The following is a 22,768-nucleotide window of genomic DNA, read 5'->3' as shown; positions in this document are numbered from 1 at the left end:
GCAGCATAAAAAAATGGGATAAAAACGGATGTACAAGGCACTGAAAACACAATAAAAAAAGTAACCTACTTTAGCTGCTTGGTGCGTAAAAGTGCAACATAAAAAACTCACCAAATACTGAGGAGATGAAGCCTAAAGTAAAATTACTGCCGCACTCACTGCGCTGTTCCTATGAAACAATGCCATAAAACACCACGTTTGACATAGCCGGCAGTTTTACATAATTTTTTTTCTTACATTTTTACAGATTATTTTTTACTTTATGAGTGAAAAGCAAAATGTAAGCTGCTTGTCATTAGTTTCGCCCTATAGTGAGCAGCCACGTGTGTACACACAGCCTCTAGGCTGTCGGGTGCTGCTGGTCCAGGTCACCGTCCGCAGCCACATTACTTCCGCCAGGAGTAAAGATGTCCGCACACCACGCCTACTGTCACCTAGAGGCAGCCAATCACTTAGCGCCTCCAACTGGTTCTTGACCGGAAGTGGCCGACTGGAAACGTGAATCGCTGGAACCGTTCCTGTGTTGGTAAGGTTCCGCCGTGAACTGATCGCCGGATGGCCGGAGACCTGTCGCTATGATCCCGGTACCGCTGGTCGTGGTGGTGCTTGGCGGATGGTGCGCTATTTATTTGGCTGACACGTTACTGACGGTGAGAGAATAAAGGGATGAGCGTCCGTTACTCTGCATGAAGGGTTTGCTGTCACGTGGTGTGTAGTTGCAGGAGCTGCAGTTTTGCTCCAGTGTGGACTGATATCCCCGGGCAGTGGACTCCCCAGTCTGTACTGGCCGGCGGAGCACTGCGTGTGCTGGGAGCTGTGTGTACTGACTGGTGTGCTGCAGTGTGATGTGTCCGGCTGTCACTGCTCCTGACATCTCCATTATTCCAGAATCAAATAGTGATGAGGAAACTTTAGTTAGAACTCGACATTATCACTGCCCCCATAGAAGTGAACAGAGTGGTGTCTCACACTACACCACTGCTCCCATAGAAGTAGAGAGCGGGGTCACACACTACACCACTGCTCCCATAGAAGTAGAGAGCGGGGTCACACACTACACCACTGCCCCCATAGAAGTAGAGAGAGCGAGGTCACACATTACACCACTGCTCCCATAGAAGTAGAGAGCGAGGTCACACATTACACCACTGCTCCCATAGAAGTAGAGAGCGGGGTCACACACTACACCACTGCTCCCATAGAAGTAGAGAGCGGGGTCACACACTACACCACTGCCCCCATAGAAGTAGAGAGCGAGGTCACACATTACACCACTGCTCCCATAGAAGTAGAGAGCGAGGTCACACATTACACCACTGCTCCCATAGAAGTAGAGAGCGAGGTCACACATTACACCACTGCTCCCATAGATGTAGAGAGCGAGGTCACACATTACACCACTGCTCCCATAGAAGTAGAGAGCGGGGTCACACACTACACCACTGCTCCCATAGAAGTAGAGAGCGGGGTCACACACTACACCACTGCCCCCATAGAAGTAGAGAGCGAGGTCACACATTACACCACTGCTCCCATAGAAGTAGAGAGCGAGGTCACACATTACACCACTGCTCCCATAGAAGTAGAGAGCGAGGTCACACATTACACCACTGCTCCCATAGATGTAGAGAGCGGGGTCACACATTACACCACTGCTCTCATAGAAGTAGAGAGCGGGGTCACACACTACACCACTGCCCCCATAGAAGTAGAGAGCGAGGTCACACATTACACCACTGCTCCCATAGAAGTAGAGAGCGAGGTCACACATTACACCACTGCTCCCATAGATGTAGAGAGCGAGGTCACACATTACACCACTGCTCCCATAGAAGTAGAGAGCGGGGTCACACACTACACCACTGCCCCCATAGAAGTAGAGAGCGAGGTCACACATTACACCACTGCTCCCATAGAAGTAGAGAGCGAGGTCACACATTACACCACTGCTCCCATAGAAGTAGAGAGCGAGGTCACACATTACACCACTGCTCCCATAGAAGTAGAGAGCGGGGTCACACACTACACCACTGCCCCCATAGAAGTAGAGAGCGAGGTCACACATTACACCACTGCTCCCATAGAAGTAGAGAGCGAGGTCACACATTACACCACTGCTCCCATAGAAGTAGAGAGCGGGGTCACACACTACACCACTGCTCCCATAGAAGTAGAGAGCGGGGTCACACACTACACCACTGCCCCCATAGAAGTAGAGAGCGAGGTCACACATTACACCACTGCTCCCATAGAAGTAGAGAGCGAGGTCACACATTACACCACTGCTCCCATAGAAGTAGAGAGCGAGGTCACACATTACACCACTGCTCCCATAGATGTAGAGAGCGGGGTCACACATTACACCACTGCTCTCATAGAAGTAGAGAGAGCGAGGTCACACATTACACCACTGCTCCCATAGAAGTAGAGAGCGAGGTCACACATTACACCACTGCTCCCATAGATGTAGAGAGCGGGGTCACACATTACACCACTGCCCCCATAGAAGTAGAGAGCGGGGTCACACCTTACACCACTGCTCCCATAGAAGTAGAGAGCGAGGTCACACATTACACCACTGCTCCCATAGAAGTAGAGAGCGAGGTCACACATTACACCACTGCTCCCATAGAAGTAGAGAGAGCGGGGTCACACATTACACCACTGCCCCCATAGAAGTAGAGAGCGGGGTCACACATTACACCACTGCTCCCATTGAAGTAGAGAGCGGGGTCACACATTACACCACTGCTCCCATTGAAGTAGAGAGCGAGGTCACACACTACACCACTGCCCCCATAGAAGTAGAGAGCGAGGTCACACATTACACCACTGCTCCCATAGAAGTAGAGAGAGCGGGGTCACACATTACACCACTGCCCCCATAGAAGTAGAGAGAGCGGGGTCACACATTACACCACTGCCCCCATAGAAGTAGAGAGAGCGGGGTCACACATTACACCACTGCCCCCATAGAAGTAGAGAGAGCGGGGTCACACATTACACCTCTGCTCTCATAGAAGTAGAGAGAGCGGGGTCACACATTACACCACTGTTCCCATAGAAGTAGAGAGAGCGGGGTCACACATTACACCACTGCTCCCATAGAAGTAGAGAGCGGGGTCACACATTACACCACTGCTCCCATAGAAGTAGAGAGCGGGGTCACACATTACACCACTGCTCCCATAGAAGTAGAGAGCGGGGTCACACATTACACCACTGCTCCCATAGAAGTAGAGAGAGCGGGGTCACACATTACACCACTGCTCCCATAGAAGTAGAGAGAGCGGGGTCACACATTACACCACTGCTCCCATAGAAGTAGAGAGCAGGGTCACACATTACACCACTGCTCCCATAGAAGTAGAGAGAGCGGGGTCACACATTACACCACTGCCCCCGTAGAAGTAGAGAGCGGGGTCACACATTACACCACTGCTCCCATAGATGTAGAGAGCGAGGTCACACATTACACCACTGCCCCATAGAAGTAGAGAGCAGGGTCACACATTACACCACTGCTCCCATAGAAGTAGAGAGCGGGGTCACACATTACACCACTGCTCCCATAGAAGTAGAGAGAGCGGGGTCACACATTACACCACTGCTCCCATAGAAGTAGAGAGCGGGGTCACACATTACACCACTGCTCCCATAGAAGTAGAGAGCGAGGTCACACATTACACCACTGCTCCCATAGAAGTAGAGAGCGGGGTCACACATTACACCACTGCTCCCATAGAAGTAGAGAGCGAGGTCACACATTACACCACTGCTCCCATAGAAGTAGAGAGCGGGGTCACACATTACACCACTGCCCCCATAGAAGTAGAGAGAGCGGGGTCACACATTACACCACTGCTCCCATAGAAGTAGAGAGCGGGGTCACACACTACACCACTGCTCCCATAGAAGTAGAGAGCGGGGTCACACATTACACCACTGCCCCCATAGAAGTAGAGAGAGCGGGGTCACACATTACACCACTGCCCCCATAGAAGTAGAGAGCGGGGTCACACATTACACCACTGCTCCCATAGAAGTAGAGAGAGCGGGGTCACACATTACACCACTGCTCCCATAGAAGTAGAGAGCGGGGTCACACATTACTCCACTGCTCCCGTAGAAGCAGATGGAGCTGGGTCACACATTTCTAAGGACGGAGTCACACTACAGCGAAATACGGCCGAGTCTCGCAGGTTAAAAACAAGCTCTGGCACCGGCACTCCGGAGCGGAGCGTGCGGCTCCATGTATTGCTGTGCGGCCGCACCCTCCGCTCCGGATTGCCGGTGCCAGAGCTTGGTTTTAACCTGCGAGACTCGGCCGTATCTTGCTGTGTATGATCCCCTGTGTATGATCCCGGCCTAATGTAGCAGTAGTTTAATGTGTGACGCCGCTCCGTCCACTTCTATGTGAGGAGCTGAGGGAACACGTGTTTTTTTTTTATGCTTTGACTGTTCTGAGCACAGCTGCATGATGATTTTCCTGGTGTGCTCTGAACAGGTAGGCTGTGAGCAGCTTGTACTGTAATACTCATGACAGGATGCTATCACCACTCCCCGCCACCGCCGATCCGGACCTCTGCCCCCCGGCACCTCCTCTCCCTGGCAGCTCCTGTCACCGCAAGCTCTGAGCAGTGTGTATAGGCTGCGGGCTACAACAAAATGGCCGCAATCTTCTCCCACAGCTGTGACCTGGACAGTAAAGGGGAAATGCCCAGGTCACAGCTAGAGGCAGTAGAAACGGCCTCAATGTAAGGGATGCGGTTGGAGAGAGTGACCGCACTCTATTAATCCCAGGGACTTCTGTATTTGAGGTAGGTGTGTGTGTCGTGCTCAGGCAGTTATCCACCCCCAAATGCAAATGGATGCCCCCAATGGCTGATGTAAAAATAAATAAACAATGATTAAAGTTGTCAATTTAATTTTGTATTAAAAATAATTGATTATATAATCAATAATTATTTATACAAAATTGGAAATTGCTGCACCTTCCTTTAATAACTAAACTGATAACTGGGTGTATCCCTATATCCAATAGGATCGGGCTGTGTAGGGACCTGCCCCTGTGAAAAGAAAAAATGACAGCACCCAGTTGTCAATGTCTTTATTCATCTGTGGGACTAATAACTGCAGCACAGCACAGTTCTGTCCTTCTCCTACATCACACAGCGCAGCTCTGTCCTTCTCCTACATCACACAGCGCAGCTCTGTCCTTCTTCTGCACCACACAGCGCAGCTCTGTCCTTCTTCTGCACCACACAGCGCAGCTCTGTCCTTCTTCTGCACCACACAGCGCAGCTCTGTCCTTCTTCTGCACCACACAGCGCAGCTCTGTCCTTCTCCTACATCACACAGCACAGCTCTGTCCTTCTCCTACACCACACAGCGCAGCTCTGTCCTTCTTCTGCACCACACAGCGCAGCTCTGTCCTTCTCCTACATCACACAGCGCAGCTCTGTCCTTCTTCTGCACCACACAGCGCAGCTCTGTCCTTCTTCTGCACCACACAGCGCAGCTCTGTCCTTCTCCTACATCACACAGCGCAGCTCTGTCCTTCTTCTGCACCACACAGCGCAGCTCTGTCCTTCTTCTGCACCACACAGCGCAGCTCTGTCCTTCTTCTGCACCACACAGCGCAGCTCTGTCCTTCTCCTACATCACACAGCGCAGCTCTGTCCTTCTCCTACACCACACAGCGCAGCTCTGTCCTTCTCCTACATCACACAGCGCAGCTCTGTCCTTCTTCTGCACCACACAGCGCAGCTCTGTCCTTCTCCTACATCACACAGCACAGCTCTGTCCTTCTGCACCACACAGCGCAGCTCTGTCCTTCTCCTACACCACACAGCGCAGCTCTGTCCTTCTCCTACACCACACAGCGCAGCTCTGTCCTTCTTCTACACCACACAGCGCAGCTCTGTCCTTCTCCTACACCACACAGCGCAGCTCTGTCCTTCTTCTACACCACACAGCACAGCTCTGTCCTTCTTCTACACCACACAGCACAGCTCTGTCCTTCTTCTACACCACACAGCACAGCTCTGTCCTCCTTCTGCACCACACAGCGCAGCTCTGTCCTTCTTCTACACCACACAGCGCAGCTCTGTCCTTCTCCTACACCACACAGCGCAGCTCTGTCCTCCTTCTGCACCACACAGCGCAGCTCTGTCCTTCTTCTACACCACACAGCGCAGCTCTGTCCTTCTACACCACACAGCGCAGCTCTGTCCTCCTTCTGCACCACACAGCGCAGCTCTGTCCTTCTTCTACACCACACAGCGCAGCTCTGTCCTTCTTCTACACCACACAGCGCAGCTCTGTCCTTCTTCTACACCACACAGCGCAGCTCTGTCCTTCTACACCACACAGCGCAGCTCTGTCCTCCTTCTGCACCACACAGCGCAGTGTCGGGCTATGTTCACATGCGCGTATAAAGCATCATCCAGTTTTCCTCTGGAAATAAAGCTTGCTTTTTTATCTGTGTTGTCGTCAGTGTGGCTTCTGTTTTATACGTCAGTCAGTAACATTTACAAGATCAAAAGCAGATTCCCGTGTTAATAACGGCAATGCGTCCGTAATAACCAGATTCTGCACAGATGATCGCACGGGTCCTGATTTTTATTTATTGCACCCATAGACCTGAATGGGTGAGTGTCATCCGAGATACAGAAAAGACGAGTACATGCTGCCGGGTGTTTCACAAGGACACTTGGTCCGTATGTAAAAATGGCCATCTGATCAGCCCTATTGAATGCAGACTAAGTGTGGTCTGCGTGAAGTCAGCTTTATCCACAGACCAAAAATAAGGTTGTGTGATTATTGCCTCAAAGTGATGCTTCAGCCATTCCCTAGTGAAAATCCACACGCTCTAGTGTTTTTCTCGTCGGGAGTCTTCTTCTCTGGTCCCTTGAAATCCCGTTATAGGGCAGTGGGTTGCCTTCGCCAGAGAACCTTCTTGATTCATAGAAATGACAATCTACACCAGTATAATGTATCGTCAGCTGTCCGGTTTATATAAACGTCACTCTCCGAACTCCAAGCCAGCCACTTACACAGGGTTGTGACGCCATTTACCTGCAGATTAGCCCTATAGCTGCTGGTAAGTAGTGTTTTTGGAGATATCGGGCTCCCTCTAATAGGCATGAGCACAGTTGTGCTGTTCTCTACACCGGTTCCTTCCATCCAGCATACAGCTGATTGATGGGGGTGTCGGATCCCCTCTAATCTGATATTAATGACTGATCCTAAGGATACTCCATCAGTTTCAACGACTTCCAAAAACGCTTTAATACTTGATTCTCTATTAGTACAAATCATCTCTGTCTTTTTTTTCTCCCCATAGTCCTCAAAAACGTACAGGAGCTCATATGAGGAATGGCTTTCTACTCACGGCCTCAGCATTGCACCCTTCCACATCCGCTGGCAAACCACAATTTTTAATCGTCTATTTTATAAGTGGGGAAGATGGAAGCCGTACTTCTTGTATATATGGTAAGTTATAAATATATTGCCATTACTTTACTATTTCCAAGCAAAATCTTCATTTGCCTTTTGAGATCGAGATGACTTGTAATTGACTAATGGCTTTAGTGTTTTCATTAACCCCATTTTAGTCTGAAGCTAGCCCTGCGACTCAACTCTAGAGATCCCTGGGATGTGCGCCCACTCTCATAGGGCAGATGGGAAGGAGTTGTCATACTGAGAATATCACCTTTTAATCTTTAAAGGAGTTTCCCCCAAATCTCTTGCTATTCCGTATCCTTGGGATAGAGAATAATTTGCTGATTGTTGGGGGCCTGACTTTTAAGACCTTAAGAACTGGTCTCCGCAGCTCCATTTGTTTGTAGGACTGTATGAGAAAGCCGAGTACAGCATTCTGCTATTTCTTGTAGTCCTGTTAACAATGACTGGGGTGGAGGTCAAGTATATGATCCTCTGCTCCATGAAAGGCGGAGCTGCAGAGCCCTGATCGCAGGATCACTGGAAGACCCCAGTGGTCCAACACCCAGCGATCAGCTAATCGTGATAGTTGTAAAAACTTCTGCCACGAACAGAAATATGTTTTTCCTTTTGTATGCTTGCAAAAATCGCAACCCATGTTCTACAGTGACTCTATCCATCAGCACTACGAAGGGATCGATGGCTACTTTGAAAGCTGTCACCCTTTCATGCAATCCAAAAGGGCTGCCAGGGTGTCACTGCATCAGTAAAAATCCAAGCGTTTATTAGGTAAAATTAAAAATATCCTAATCTGTGTGCACACACAATCAAAAAATTATATATATATATAATATACGATCACAATCACACCAAGGCACCCCATTTCTAAGGCTAGGTTCCCATTGCATTAATGGGACCGCGCTAACGGACAGCGTTGCACGGCGAAATTAACGCCGTGCAACGCGTCCGTTAGCGCGCCCATTCACAGCAATGGGGACGCGCATCACTAGCGCGTGCCATTTTCGGCACGCGCTAGCGATGTGCCTGTGTTTTGTGGCGCACCGCGGACGCTACTTGCAGCGTCCGAGGCGCGCCTGAGGTCCGTTCCCCGCTCTCGCAGATCGAAGATCTGCGAGAGCGGGGATGTTTAACGCGACCCCTTTACAAAACGTTGCGTTAGCGCAATCCGCTAGCGCTAGGCGCTAAACGGATTGCACTAACGCAATCTGATACCTAGCCTAACCGCTGCAGTTTTTAGTTTAAGCCTGGTTACGCCTCTAGGGCAGAGATATACATACCTGGTCACCAAATGGACCCGAATGGACTGTAGCATTTCTTTAGTTATATGTTTTATAGTGTAACCAACCAGAAGCATTCTATGGAAACAGGGATCACCATGAATAGAAAATATTTGTATTGAAACATACAGCAAACAATTTTTTTAAAACAATTAAAAAGTCAAGCATCACATGAAAAAACACTAATAACCCCAAATCAGACTAATTAGCCCATGCCTCTCAATCAACCAACCATCTAAAGTCTAATAGATTTAATATCAAATAGACGACGAAGAGGAAATTTGCATATGTTGTCAACAAACAATAACTGAAAAAAAAATATCCTGAATGGAGAGAAAAATATATAGTAGATATTGACATAAACGGTCAGTGTATATTGCTATCAAAATATTTTGATAAAAAGGTCACAAGTACCAACAGTAACCGTAGCCTGCCGAAACTTGTGAAATACAAAGTGGTAAACACTCTAGAATGCATGAAAGCTTCCATATCAAATAAAGTACTAATAGCGATATAACATGTATTGTAGACACCAAATACGTGCACAAAAAGACTGTACAAGCTAATGAAAAGCTGTAAGCTGCATAATGGTGTCAAGAGCCAGAAATCAAATAACCTCTGAATTCCATGGTGCACCAAAATCCTTAATTAGCACACGGATGGGAGAGAGCAACAGGCATGAGTGCCCAACGATAGCCGCCAAAAAGACTATGGCTTCTTCATCTAAGGGATGTTTTAAAGTATATGCACAGAGCCATGAATTTGTATCTAATTGTACCTAACAAAAGCTTGGAGTTTTACTGATGCTGTGGCCTGCTGGTGGTCTCTATGGATTACCCTTGTGCTTTGGAGCTGAGTTATCCTGCACCTGGCAGGTGAGCTGATTGGATTCCTTCTTCACTTGTCTTGAGCAGCTGTCAGTAGAAAAGTAGCTGCACATGCTCGTTTTACTCACAATTACTTTTATGGGGGTTCTGAAAATAGGTGAGCAGCAGGCTGAGTCTTATCTGGTTCCTGAGATCGATGGGTTTATCCATATACCATCAGACGTTTATGGTATATTCTGTGAGTACGCCATAAATGTTTGTTATGGGAATGTATTTTTTTTTTTATTGGCTAGCAACTGGAGGATGACATTTTTAATCGTTTTTCCATATAAAGTTGTGAAAAAGTGTTTGCCCCCTTCCTGATTTCCTATTATTTTGCAAGTTTTCACACGACTGTAAAAACAGTTTGTTTTAACCAAAAGCAATTCTACAACTAAGATAGGTGGGCTAATTGCATACATTTCCCCCCACCGCAGGTTCAGCTTGGGTATGGTGTTTGGTATCCTCGCTATGTTCGGATCCATGATTCTCTTGGGGAGAACACTGCTACAGACTTTAAATCAGATGATGACAGATACCCCCGGACCTCAAAATGATCGCATGCTCCAAGTTGTGGTCAGTACTAATTAAATGCAGCTAAAGCTGAATGGAACCAGTCACTAAATGTACTGTCCATAGAGTGGGCAGCATGTTATAGACCAGGAGAAGCTGAGCAGATTGATGTACATGTCTGTAGGAAAAGAGACGGTATCACTCAAAATGTTTTCTTTTAAACCTCTGCGCAATTTGGGTTTAGGGACTGACAACTAACTCTGTGCATTGTCACATGGAGAAGGGTGTCAGTCATGGAGTAAGACCGCCCACTGGACTCTTAAACCTAGACTCTACAGAATAAGCTATTAGTTCTTCTCAGTCTAATACCACAAATGAGTTGTTAGAAAGTAAAATATCATTAAAATTGTCTTTTATCTGTGATATTTCTGTAATGTTATTGACCTTTCACAAGTTTACTTTTACCATTAGTGTAAAGAAGCTTTCACACTGCAAGATAATGATGAACGAGTGTTGTTAATAATGGCCGTTTCACGATTATCTTATGTAAACAGGCTGCCGATCACCCGAGGAACAAACGAAACGCGATTGTACTTGGTTGGTGCTGACAACGCTATTTAAAGGCCCCGTCACACTTAGCGACGCTAAAGCGATCCCGACAACGATACGACCTGTCAGGGATCGTTGCTGCGTCGCTATGTGGTCGCTGGTGAGATATCAAACAGTGAGATCTTCCCAACGACGCAGCAGCGATGCGGCGACCTGTACAACGATGTCGTTGGTCGTTGTGACCCTGTCACATGGCAGCTATTATGACGATTCAGACCTCGATCAGGGACGTCCTGTGTGATGTTGTAGTCACACAGGCGTGCATTTGTGTTGCCTTTTCTGCGCCCATTCAGTTCCGATTGGTGGTCGCTACTGCGTTCTGATTGGTGGCGGCCTTGCCTTATGAGGCGACACAATAGCCCTTCCGTCCTTTGTTCCTTTGAACCGTTGAAGAATAGATAAATCGAAGAGGATTCGCAGGCCGGAGAACTCTACAACGATCTGCAAACCACCACGCGGTCAGGAACAAAGGATGGAAGCGCTACTATGTCGCCTTCTGTTGAAGGCATGACCGCCAATCAGAACGCAGTAGCAACCACCAATCGGAGCGGAGGGGTGCGGAAAAGGCAACGCAAATGCACGCCTATGTGTCGGTGTCTGAGTCGTCAACGAGATTGTTGGTAAGGTGTCAAACACAGCGATGTGTGCTACCCAGCGGGACCTCAACGATCAAAAAAAGGTCCAGGCCATTCCGACACGACCAACGATCTCACAGCAGGGGCCTGATCGCTGCTACGTGTCACACATAGCGAGATCGCTACTGAGGTCGCTGTTGCGTCACAAAACTTGTGACTCAGCAGCGATCTCGCTAGCGACCTCGCTCAGTGTGAAGTACCCTTAAGTCATTGTCATCAGAAGGTTATTATCTTAAAATGTGACTTAGAAAGTATTATTGTTTTCTGATTTGTAGTCATGTTATGAATGATGTAAATCAAAGACTCAGGCCATTTGAGCACTGGCAGTGCCCCGATGTGAGCCGTAATTGAAACTAGCTATCCCCAGGTAGATCAAACCTGTGTGTATAGAGGATCCATCAGCTAGTTGTCCAAAACCAGAACGTGGAGCAGATGTTCCTCGCATGCTACCTTGCTAGCACCTAGGTGAGAGAAGGGGAATAGCCCCAGCCACTATGGCTCTGCAGGGGTAGGAGGTCCACCTGACATGAAGAAAACAGTATTTTAGGTTTAATGAGTTTGTCCCAATCTATGCATATATTCAGGATCTGTGGGTAAAAGTGCTGCTAGCTGGTAACCCACAGCAGCGCAACATCTCCACATATTCTGGATATATATTATATTCATGATTTATGTTGATAGAATTCCTAAAGTATGTTCGTTAAGATGACGGCCATATTGTTTCTCTAGGAGGTTCCTTGGGAAAATTATGACCCAGAGTAGAAATTAGGGACAAAGCTGAGGTTTAATCGCTCCCAATCAGCCGTCCTCCTCTGACCTCAGCAGAGTGAGGGGTCTAGTGAGACCCTTTATAACAGATCATCTACAGAATATAATTTTCAGACCCCAGGAGAAGCAACGTGTATTGCAGATCTGTCCATATTTCATCCGACGTTCTCCTCCTACAGAAGCTGTCATAAATTCAATTGACAGGGAGAAGGACTTGGGGATCCTAGTTAATGATAAACTTACCTGGAGCAGCCAGTGCCAGGCAGCAGCTGCCAAGGCAAACAGGATCATGGGGTGCATTAAAAGAGGTCTGGATACACATGATGAGAGCATTATACTGCCTCTGTACAAATCCCTAGTTAGACTGCACATGGAGTACTGTGTCCAGTTTTGGGCACCGGTGCTCAGGAAGGATATAATGGAACTAGAGAGAGTACAAAGGAGGGCAACAAAATTAATAAAGGGGATGGGAGAACTACAATACCCAGATAGATTAGCGAAATTAGGATTATTTAGTCTAGAAAAAAGACGACTGAGGGGCGATCATATCTCGCTGAGGATCTGTTTATACCAAGGAAGGTGAGGGGCACAAGGGGGCATTCTTTGCGTCTGGAGGAGAGAAAGTTTTTCCACCAGCATAGAAGAGGATTCTTTACTGTTAGGGCAGTGAGAATCTGGAATTGCTTGCCTGAGGAGGTGGTGATGGCGAACTCAGTCGAGAGGTTCAAGAGAGGCCTGGATGTCTTCCTGGAGCAGAACAATATTGTAACATACATTTATTAGGTTCTGTAGAAGGACGTAGATCTGGGTATTTATTATGATGGAATATAGGCTGAACTGGATGGACAAATGTCTTTTTTCGGCCTTACTAACTATGTTACTACTATGTTACTATGTATTTTATACCTTTTGTTTTATACTGTTTTTGCCTCTGTGTATTTCCTTTTCTTATTCCATCTGTTGTAATCTTTTTAAGCACTGTACTCTTTTTGTATATTAAATCTAAAATTTAATATGTTTGTTCTTTGCTGCTCTAAGCGTACTTACCAATTCTGAAGGGGGTGAGAATAGCTGAGATTTGTTACCCTGTGTATGCTGGAATGCAGGATAAGTACCTATCAGCTGCACGGGAAAGCTGGGTGGCGTGTGTGCTGGTGTGTGATCCAGGGCAGGCATGTCACTGGTCTGTGAAAACGGCGAGAGGTGGCAGTGAAAAGTGCATGGATGTGAGAACTGGCGATGGGGTGCGCTTACCTCATTGGTAGCCTATTTTCGGAAAGCGTAGTCCCCTTTACAGTAGCATCAGAGGCATGTGGGCTGCGAGCAAGTGGTGTTTGTGACTTGTCACATAAGGCGTATATCGGAACAGCTGAAATGCTAATCCATGGAAGTGCCCCAGGCCGTACCCCATGTTCTTCAAGCATGCATAGGTGTGCCCTAACAATTAGTACCCAGTCTAACGTACTGGCACATACATAGATGGCAGGACATTATCATTCAATAACTAAGCTCAATGAATGTGTAAAATAAATAAATAAAATAAAAAGCTAAAAAAAAAATCAGAAAAACAGAATTTCTTCATTTTACCAAGAGTGATATTTATCATATAACAGAATTACCCGGCTTTGCACAGGTCTATTTGGTGGGACTATTTGTTTTTTGAGTGTGGGTAAACACTTCATGTGCCACCATATTGGAGTTATGTGCAGAGGTTTGATGTCCCTCTAGTCACGTTCTTAAAAGATTTAAATTAAAATTTGCTTTTGTATTTAGTTTTTGTAAATATGTTGAGAGCGATAGGTCCTAAAGAGCTGAAACTGACTATCAAACCTTCGGAAGCGACTTAGTTACCTCTGTGCCAGATTTGGTGCAGTCACTTAGCCGTGCATAAAGAACCGACAATAGAAAATCCTTTTTCTATACTGTGTATAACTCAAAGAAACAACATAATAGCCTTATATTTTCTATCGTCTCAATGTAAATGCCCTTCAAACACCATTTATGATGATCTGTCTATAGCATAAGAAAAAATGTAAAAAAAAAAAAAAATTGGGGAGTTATGTTTTGTTTTTGTTTTTCAGCACTTTTTTTTTTTTACAAAAATAAAAATGAATATAAATCTTATATATCATTGGTTAGTCTGCCGTAAGGGGGTAAAATACCCCCAAATCCCACCCAGTGATCATAGAGATATAGAAACATATACAATTTGACAGCAGAAAAAGAGGCCCCACACTGATCACATACTGATCCAAGACACTGAAGGCATCGGTACCGTTTTTTCACGTACGTGTTTAAACATGGATGTGTGAATGAGGCCTAAGTATAAATCCAGTCATTAAAGGGGGGGTCTGTCCACTTCTCTAATAAATCAGCACTAGTGTGGGGTAAGGCAACAAAAGTAAAGTGAAAGCACAGCTTTGTGGCTGTTCAAAGAGCCAGAGTAGTACTTGTATCCCATGTGCTGTCAGGCTGTAATGCAGCCTGACAGCACATGGGATCTGTAATGCAGGATCTGTAATGCATCCTTCAGACCCCATTGTCTTGACTGACTGTTGTTCATTCTCTTCAGTGACTGGTTTAATGGACAGAACAAAGCTACCTAAATTCTTTTTTTTAAGGATAGGAGCAGCTCTTGGGCAATTTTTATTTCTACTGAAGTGACTGTATTTTTAGCGCAATTAATGTTTGCTATTTATTTTCAACAACATTTTTAACAAATTGGTATCTCTGTTCTCTAAGCACCACTGTACAGAGCAACATGTATAATGAGGTCTACAGCTCTAAGCACCACTGTACAGAGCAGCGTGCATAATGAGGTCTACAGCTCTAAGCACCACTGTACAGAGCAACATCTATAATGAGGTCTATGGCCTCTAAGCACCACTGTACAAAACAACATGCATAATAAGGTCTACAGCTCTAAGCTTCACTGTACAGAGCAGCATGCATAATGAGGTCTATGGCCTCTAAGCACAACTGTACAGAGCAGCATGCATAATGAGGTCTGCAGCCTCTAAGCTTCACTGTACAGAGCAGCATGCATAATGAGGTCTATAGCCTCTAAGCACAACTGTACAGAGCAGCATGCATAATGAGGTCTACGGCCTCTAAGCACTACTGTACAGAGCAGCATGCATAATGAGGTCTACGGCCTCTAAGCTTCACTGTACAGAGCAGCATGCATAATGAGGTCTATAGCCTCTAAGCTTTACTGTACAGAGCAGCATGCATAATGAGGTCTACGGCCTCTAAGCACAACTGTACAGAGCAGCATGCATAATGAGGTCTACGGCCTCTAAGCACTACTGTACAGAGCAGCATGCAGAATGAGGTCTACGGCCTCTAAGCTTCACTGTACAGAGCAGCATGCATAATGAGGTCTACGGCCTCTAAGCACTACTGTACAGAGCAGCATGCATAATGAGGTCTATGGCCTCTAAGCTTCACTGTACAGAGCAGCATGCATAATGAGGTCTATAGCCTCTAAGCTTTACTGTACAGAGCAGCATGCATAATGAGGTCTACGGCCTCTAAGCTTCACTGTACAGAGCAGCATGCATAATGAGGTCTACGGCCTCTAAGCTTTACTGTACAGAGCAGCATGCAGAATGAGGTCTATGGCCTCTAAGCTTCACTGTACAGAGCAGCATGCATAATGAGGTCTATAGCCTCTAAGCTTTACTGTACAGAGCAGCATGCATAATGAGGTCTACGGCCTCTAAGCTTCACTGTACAGAGCAGCATGCATAATGAGGTCTACGGCCTCTAAGCTTTACTGTACAGAGCAGCATGCATAATGAGGTCTACGGCCTCTAAGCTTCACTGTACAGAGCAGCATGCATAATGAGGTCTACGGCCTCTAAGCACCACTGTACAGAGCAGCATGCATAATGAGGTCTACGGCCTCTAAGCACCACTGTACAGCAGAACAGCATGCATAATGAGGTCTAACTTCATGCCTCTTTCAATAAAGAACAATTCACTAGAGAAAAGGTCAAAAATCAATTAAAGACGTCACAGAAGAAATAGCAGCTATACTTGCAATACCATGTCCAGGCACAAATGCACAACAGGATGCAGCAGGACCCCCATGATAAATGTGGAGGCAGCTCAAGTGCAAAATAGTAGTAAAACAACCAATTACCAACCCTGCAAACATCAAAATGCACATAGCCTTGTATAGCCCCCACTATTACATCAGGTGGGCTGCTAGTACCACATGTGCACCCCCAGGACAGACACCACACATTACCCAGCCACCACTGAAGGGTGGAAACCTGGATTTCCTCTGCCACAGCTCTCCGGATTTCCACTCGCCTTTAATTTTGTGAGAGGAGTGATAGGCTCCTGTTGCCACAGTTGTCTCCAATGTAAAAAAGTGTCTCCTACAAAAAACAAACAAAAAACCCCTCCATGTGCTATGATTAATCTTACATTTTCACACTCTAGGATTAATGTTAGGGTGATGAAATACAAGAGGTAATAAAGAAATGTACTGTATGTTATGTAGTAATGGAATGTAGATGTTTTAATTTTTTAACATTTTATTTTAGACTTCAGGAAAAAAAAAATCAGAAAAACAATAACCACATGCATGTGCATTAGTGTGTGTAGTTATTTAAAAAGGTTTATTCTGAATTTATGCTATGGCCAACAATGTCTTATTGGGCCTTATCTAAGTTTTGAAAGTAGAATTTCCATCTTCAAGTGGTTATCCAGGAATTCTCTGGCTTCATTTGACAACATGTTAACAGAGCAGCCCCCTGACTTCTGCTCTGTTGAAGGGGTGACATTGCCGACATCGTGCTCACGGACAGCCGACTCCCCACAGTATGACAGCGGCAGTTATGCCTTGTCGCCAGAGCAGAGTGGAGGCAAAGGAGCTGCTCTACCGACGTGAGGTGACCGGAAGAAGATGAATTGCCTGCAGGAGCGGTCCATTAGGCCATGTGCACACGTTCAGTATTTTACCTCAGTATTTTACCTCAGTATTTGGTCAGTGTTTTGCCTCAGTATGTGTAAGCCAAAAGGAGTGTAACTATCAGAGGAAAATTATAATAGAAACACGTCACCATTTCTGTATTTATCACCCACTCCTGGTTTTGGCTGCCAAATACTGAGGTAAAATGCTGACAAAATACTGAACATGTGAATGTGGCATTATTGCTCTGAGCCGCAGAGATTGGCGCTGGCCAGTACAGCCACTTAGTTAGCCGCTACTTGCCTGTAAGTTCTTAGCTGAATAAATAAAATAAAAAAAACAAATCCTGGATAACGTCGTTAAATATAAAATACCGCCATGTGTTTTAGATCACATAATAGCTTAAAAGATTTCCCAAACCGACATATTTGATATGATTTATAATCAGAAAAAATACAGGAATACATTTCCAGACATACATAAGGCACATGAAAATTGTACTTATGTTTTGATTGTTATGCATGAAATTGAAGAACTTTGTTTTGTAAGATGTTTGGAAAAAAACTCAGAAAAGAATAATTCTATCATATATATTACCAAAAGAAAGCCAAAACAATATCCTAATCATGGGGCTCCGTACAATGGGTGGCAGGGGTTAATGTGGACAGCTGGCCACTGTATTTTTTTGTCCAGGCCATGTGTATATTACTATAGACTAATGCATGTAACATAATCAGCTTCCTACATAAGGGCTGCCTGGCCGTCCATTTGTCTGTTCAGCTGCCGCGGACTGTATGTTGTGTGTCTATGGAGCTCATGTTTTGGATTTTGTCTCCATGACTTGAACAGGTGCCTGGTGTAAACCTCCCCATCAGCCAGCTGACATACTTCTTCTCCGCGATCCTCATCAGTGGTGTCATACATGAGATTGGGCACGGAGTGGCAGCCGTCAGGTAATCTGATCATCCTCATTTTATGTCTGGCACTGCCAAAGCTGTATTTTGTATTCACATTAATATTTAAAGGCTATAACTGCCAGCAATATACGAGGGCGGAAATATTTATACCTGGCCGTGCCTGGTAAAAGATGGCTCTGATCATCCTCTATTACGGTATTCTAATTGGCTTTTATGTTTAGACATTTTCTGAGAAATGATGAACTACACATTAGCGTATTTGTGCGCAGCGTATCATTCTAACGCGCAAACGCATGCCAAAACACATGCAAACGCATGGTTACGCTGCGTTTTTTATCCACATCAGCTTACGCATGACACCAAAAAAAAGCTGCGTGTGCATGCGTTTGTATGCGTTTTTGCTTGCATTTGCGTTGTTTATGCGCACGCATTCTATATTTCCAGGAGGGTGTGTCTCAATGGGTGTGTCTCAATGAGTTCCTGGACATGCGCAGTCCGAAGTATGCAAGCGCATCGAACGCATGCGTACACATGTCCTTGCGAACCAATGCGTTCCCATAGACAGTAATGCCTTGTTTATACACACTCATCCTCATGCATATGCCTGCACATACTTGATGCCTCCAAAAATGCAACATGTTGCGTTCACCGGACACCGCAAAACGACACATGCGGACGCATCCGCATTCCAACTGATGCAAACGCATGTCCCTGCATACACAATGTTAAAGATAGGTACGCAAGACGCATGCAGATCTATACGCAGGCCTATGCTGCGCACAGATACGCTAATGTGAACTCTGCCTAAGAAATGTTAATTGAGACTCTAGTTAAAGAGTAACTAAACTTTTATTTATTTTTCAATAATTTTGGTTATTTTATCACATTTCCAAAGTTACTAAAAATCCTTGCTAACCTTTTTAAAGAATAATGAAGCATTTCCCATAGATTTCAGTTCCCATATTTAATCAGGAGGGCAGCCATCTTGCCTAAATTACTACTCTAAGCTGTGAACATCAGTAAACAGATTTGCTTTACAGCATCATTTCAGAAATACCAAAACAACCCATTAATTTGTGTTATTGTTGGTGTGAATCGATTCACAGGATTCAGTCCATCAAACACATCAGTAATCTATTGGAAGAAGAGCCACGGATGCTGTCAGGTTAGAGGCGGTCCTCAAGGCTCCCAGCCAGTGTCCATAGGTTACTGATGTGGTTGATGGAGCGCGTCCTGAGAATTGATTCACACTAACTTTAATTTCTATGTTAGAGTGCTGAGAGCAGGGTGGATTTGATTTAAATCGGCTTGATTTAAATCAGTGATTTAAATCAAAGTTTCTACCTAAACTAGTTCTTGCTACTTTAACATGCAAGTAGATGAAGATTTTTAGAATCACTTTTTATATTACTTTTTTTCTCCCCAGTTTAATGGTTTAATCATTCATATTTGGACACCACTGTTCTGTTGTACTTAGGAAGGAGAAAAATAATCCTGACCTTAATAACAATTTAAATAGATTTATTCAACTGAAACAATAACATTACAGCATAAGTTATTTGCTTAAACAAACATCCATGTTTGTTAACTAATTTGGCTAAACAAAATATATACAGGTCCTTCTCAAAAAATTAGCATATAGTGTTAAATTTCATTATTTGCCATAATGTAATGATTACAATTAAACTTTCATATATTATAGATTCATTATCCACCAACTGAAATTTGTCAGGTCTTTTATTGTTTTAATACTGATGATTTTGGCATACAACTCCTGATAACCCAAAAAACCTGTCTCAATAAATTAGCATATTTCACCCATCCAATCAAATAAAAGTGTTTTTTAATAACAAACAAAAAAACCAACAAATAATAATGTTCAGTTATGCACTCAATACTTGGTCGGGAATCCTTTGGCAGAAATGACTGCTTCAATGCGGCGTGGCATGGAGGCAATCAGCCTGTGACACTGCTGAGATGTTATGGAGGCCCAGGATGCTTCAATAGCGGCCTTAAGCTCATCCAGAGTGTTGGGTCTTGCTTCTCTCAACTTTCTCTTCACAATATCCCACAGATTCTCTATGGGGTTCAGGTCAGGAGAGTTGGCAGGCCAATTGAGCACAGTAATACCATGGTCAGTAAACCATTTACCAGTGGTTTTGGCACTGTGAGCAGGTGCCAGGTCGTGCTGAAAAATGAAATCTTCATCTCCATAAAGCATTTCAGCCGATGGAAGCATGAAGTGCTCCAAAATCTCCTGATAGCTAGCTGCATTGACCCTGCCCTTGATGAAACACAGTGGACCAACACCAGCAGCTGACATGGCACCCCACACCATCACTGACTGTGGGTACTTGACACTGGACTTCAGGCATTTTGGCATTTCCTTCTCCCCAGTCTTCCTCCAGACTCTGGCACCTTGATTTCCGAATGACATGCAAAATTTGCTTTCATCAGAAAAAAATACTTGGGACCACTTAGCAACAGTCCAGTGCTGCTTCTCTCTAGCCCAGGTCAGGCGCCTCTGCCGCTGTTTATGGTTCAAAAGTGGCTTTACCTGGGGAATGCGGCACCTGTAGCCCATTTCCTGCACACGCCTGTGCACGGTGGCTCTGGATGTTTCCACACCAGACTCAGTCCACTGCTTCCTCAGGTTCCCCAAGGTCTGGAATCGGTCCTTCTCCACAATCTTCCTCAGGGTCCGGTCTCCTCTTCTCGTTGTACAGCGTTTTCTGCCACATTGTTTCCTTCCAACAGACTTACCATTGAGGTGCCTTGATACAGCACTCTGGGAACAGCCTATTTGTTGAGAAATTTCTTTCTGGGTCTTACCCTCTTGCTTGAGGGTGTCAATGATGGCCTTCTTGACATCTGTCAGGTCGCTAGTCTTACCCATGATGGGGGTTTTGAGTAATGAACCAGGCAGGGAGTTTATAAAAGCCTCAGGTATCTTTTGCATGTGTTTAGAGTTAATTAGTTGATTCAGAAGATTAGGGTAATAGGTCGTTTAGAGAACCTTTTCTTGATATGCTAATTTATTGAGACAGGTTTTTTGGGTTATCAGGAGTTGTATGCCAAAATCATCAGTATTAAAACAATAAAAGACCTGACAAATTTCAGTTGGTGGATAATGAATCTATAATATATGAAAGTTTAATTGTAATCATTACATTATGGTAAATAATGAAATTTAACACTATATGCTATTTTTTTGAGAAGGACCTGTATATGTTATAAGAAACTTAGACTGTCAGCCCAGCCGACACATGAAAAACTTAAATACTACTGTCCCTGCTGTCCTCTGTAGCTCACTTGTCGTCGTCATCTTCATCATCATCTTCTTCTTTGTTCCTATTCATAATCTGGAAAAGAAAAACAAGCTTTCCTGCTTTATTGGGTCCCAACCGATTTCTCAATTTAGAATGAATGAGTCCAAAGGAAGAGAATATTCTTTCAACCCCTGCAGAAGAAGCTACTGCTGTTAAAAGTGAAATCATTACTTGAACAGTCTCTAAATCCAAGCGCTTAAGTGACTTCCACCAGTTTACTGGTGTGACCTTCCTTAAAATATCTTCAGCAAACATATATTTCCAGTTCACCACCTGACAGCACACTGGAGGACGTCCTTCTTATCCTTGATGGGACAGGAACACGAGAGGTTAAAAGGACTGTCCCCCTACCACCCTTCAGTGTTTTTCCTGTCCCATCAGGGATAGGAACGGACGAGAGAATCTGCCGTTCTGTGCGGGGGGATGTGGATCGGGGGGCTCAGCCTCACCCTTCCCTCCTGAGACACCCATTGGCTGACACCCGCCCGAGGGTCCCTCAGCCTACCAGTGTAGCGCTGCTCCTGGGTTGGGGATCGCTTCCTCCTGGCGGGGGCTCTCGATGTCTCCGTCTGTCCCCTGGTGTGTGCGGCTCAGCGGCGGCCTCTGCTGGCGTCGGCGTCTCCATGCGGCCGCTGGGGGAACCAGTTCAACGCCGCACCTTCCTCTCTTTCCGGCCGCACGTCACTTCCGGTTTGCGGCTGAGGGGGATGGACGGCGTCTCTGCTACAGGAAGTGCAGAGGAAAGAGCGGTGGAGAACACTGGAGCGTCATTTTGAAGTGAGGAACAGAATAAAAGGTATGTGCAGGGGCAGTAGTGATCTCTAGAGCATCATGGAGGACGCAGCTAGAGCAGAGGGTCAGGAGTCGGCAGCGCTAGTAAGTAGCTGGGTAAAAAAAAAAAGAGAACGCTAGTGTTTGCTATACATATATATATTTCTCCATAGGCAGCCTCCCTATCTGAGAAATCGGTAAAGAAACCCAGTAGGAATAAGAAGTGTCCTATCTGTGCGTTTAAGCTAAAGGATTCCTGGCAGAAACCCCTATGTGAAGCATGCACCTGCAAAGTCATAGGAGAAGAACAGGCGTCTCTTATGTCTAATATGAGAGCCATGATAAGGGAGGAAGTTCAGGCTTCAGTCTCAAGTCTGGTACTCCCTCAAGTCTCACCTTCACCTTCACCCTCGGAGAGGCCGAGGAAAAGACCGAGGGTCGAGTACTCTTTCATAGACTCATCATCCTATGGGTCGGAGGTAGAGGAGGAAGATGAGAGTAGAGATCCCCCGGAGAAAGGGAGAAGATATCTGTTCTCTGCTGCGGACACTGGAGAACTGTTGGAAGCAGTACGGCACACCTTGCAGGTTGAGGAGCCGCAGCCATCTTGCTCCGTTCAGGACGAGATGTTTGGGGGCTTGCGCTCACAGACATCCAAAGTCTTCCCTGTTAACTCCCATATCAGATCTATG

General features: G+C 45.6%; 1 protein-coding gene across 1 annotated transcript in view; it reads left to right on the top strand.

Moving 5' to 3' along the window:
* Positions 1-489: 489 nt before the first annotated feature.
* Positions 490-22,768, top strand: part of MBTPS2 (membrane bound transcription factor peptidase, site 2) — a 136,798-nt gene continuing 114,519 nt past the window's right edge. The window contains exons 1-4 of the mRNA XM_069761474.1: positions 490-650; positions 7,349-7,497; positions 10,048-10,186; positions 17,909-18,012. Coding sequence (XP_069617575.1) covers positions 576-650; positions 7,349-7,497; positions 10,048-10,186; positions 17,909-18,012 — 467 coding nt within the window. The 5' untranslated portion in view covers positions 490-575. The remainder of the gene's footprint in view (positions 651-7,348; positions 7,498-10,047; positions 10,187-17,908; positions 18,013-22,768) is intronic.

The sequence above is a fragment of the Ranitomeya imitator genome, chromosome 3 (assembly GCF_032444005.1).
Source record: "Ranitomeya imitator isolate aRanImi1 chromosome 3, aRanImi1.pri, whole genome shotgun sequence".
NCBI lineage: Eukaryota > Metazoa > Chordata > Amphibia > Anura > Dendrobatidae > Ranitomeya > Ranitomeya imitator.
This window is presented reverse-complemented; position numbering and strand designations above follow the sequence as displayed.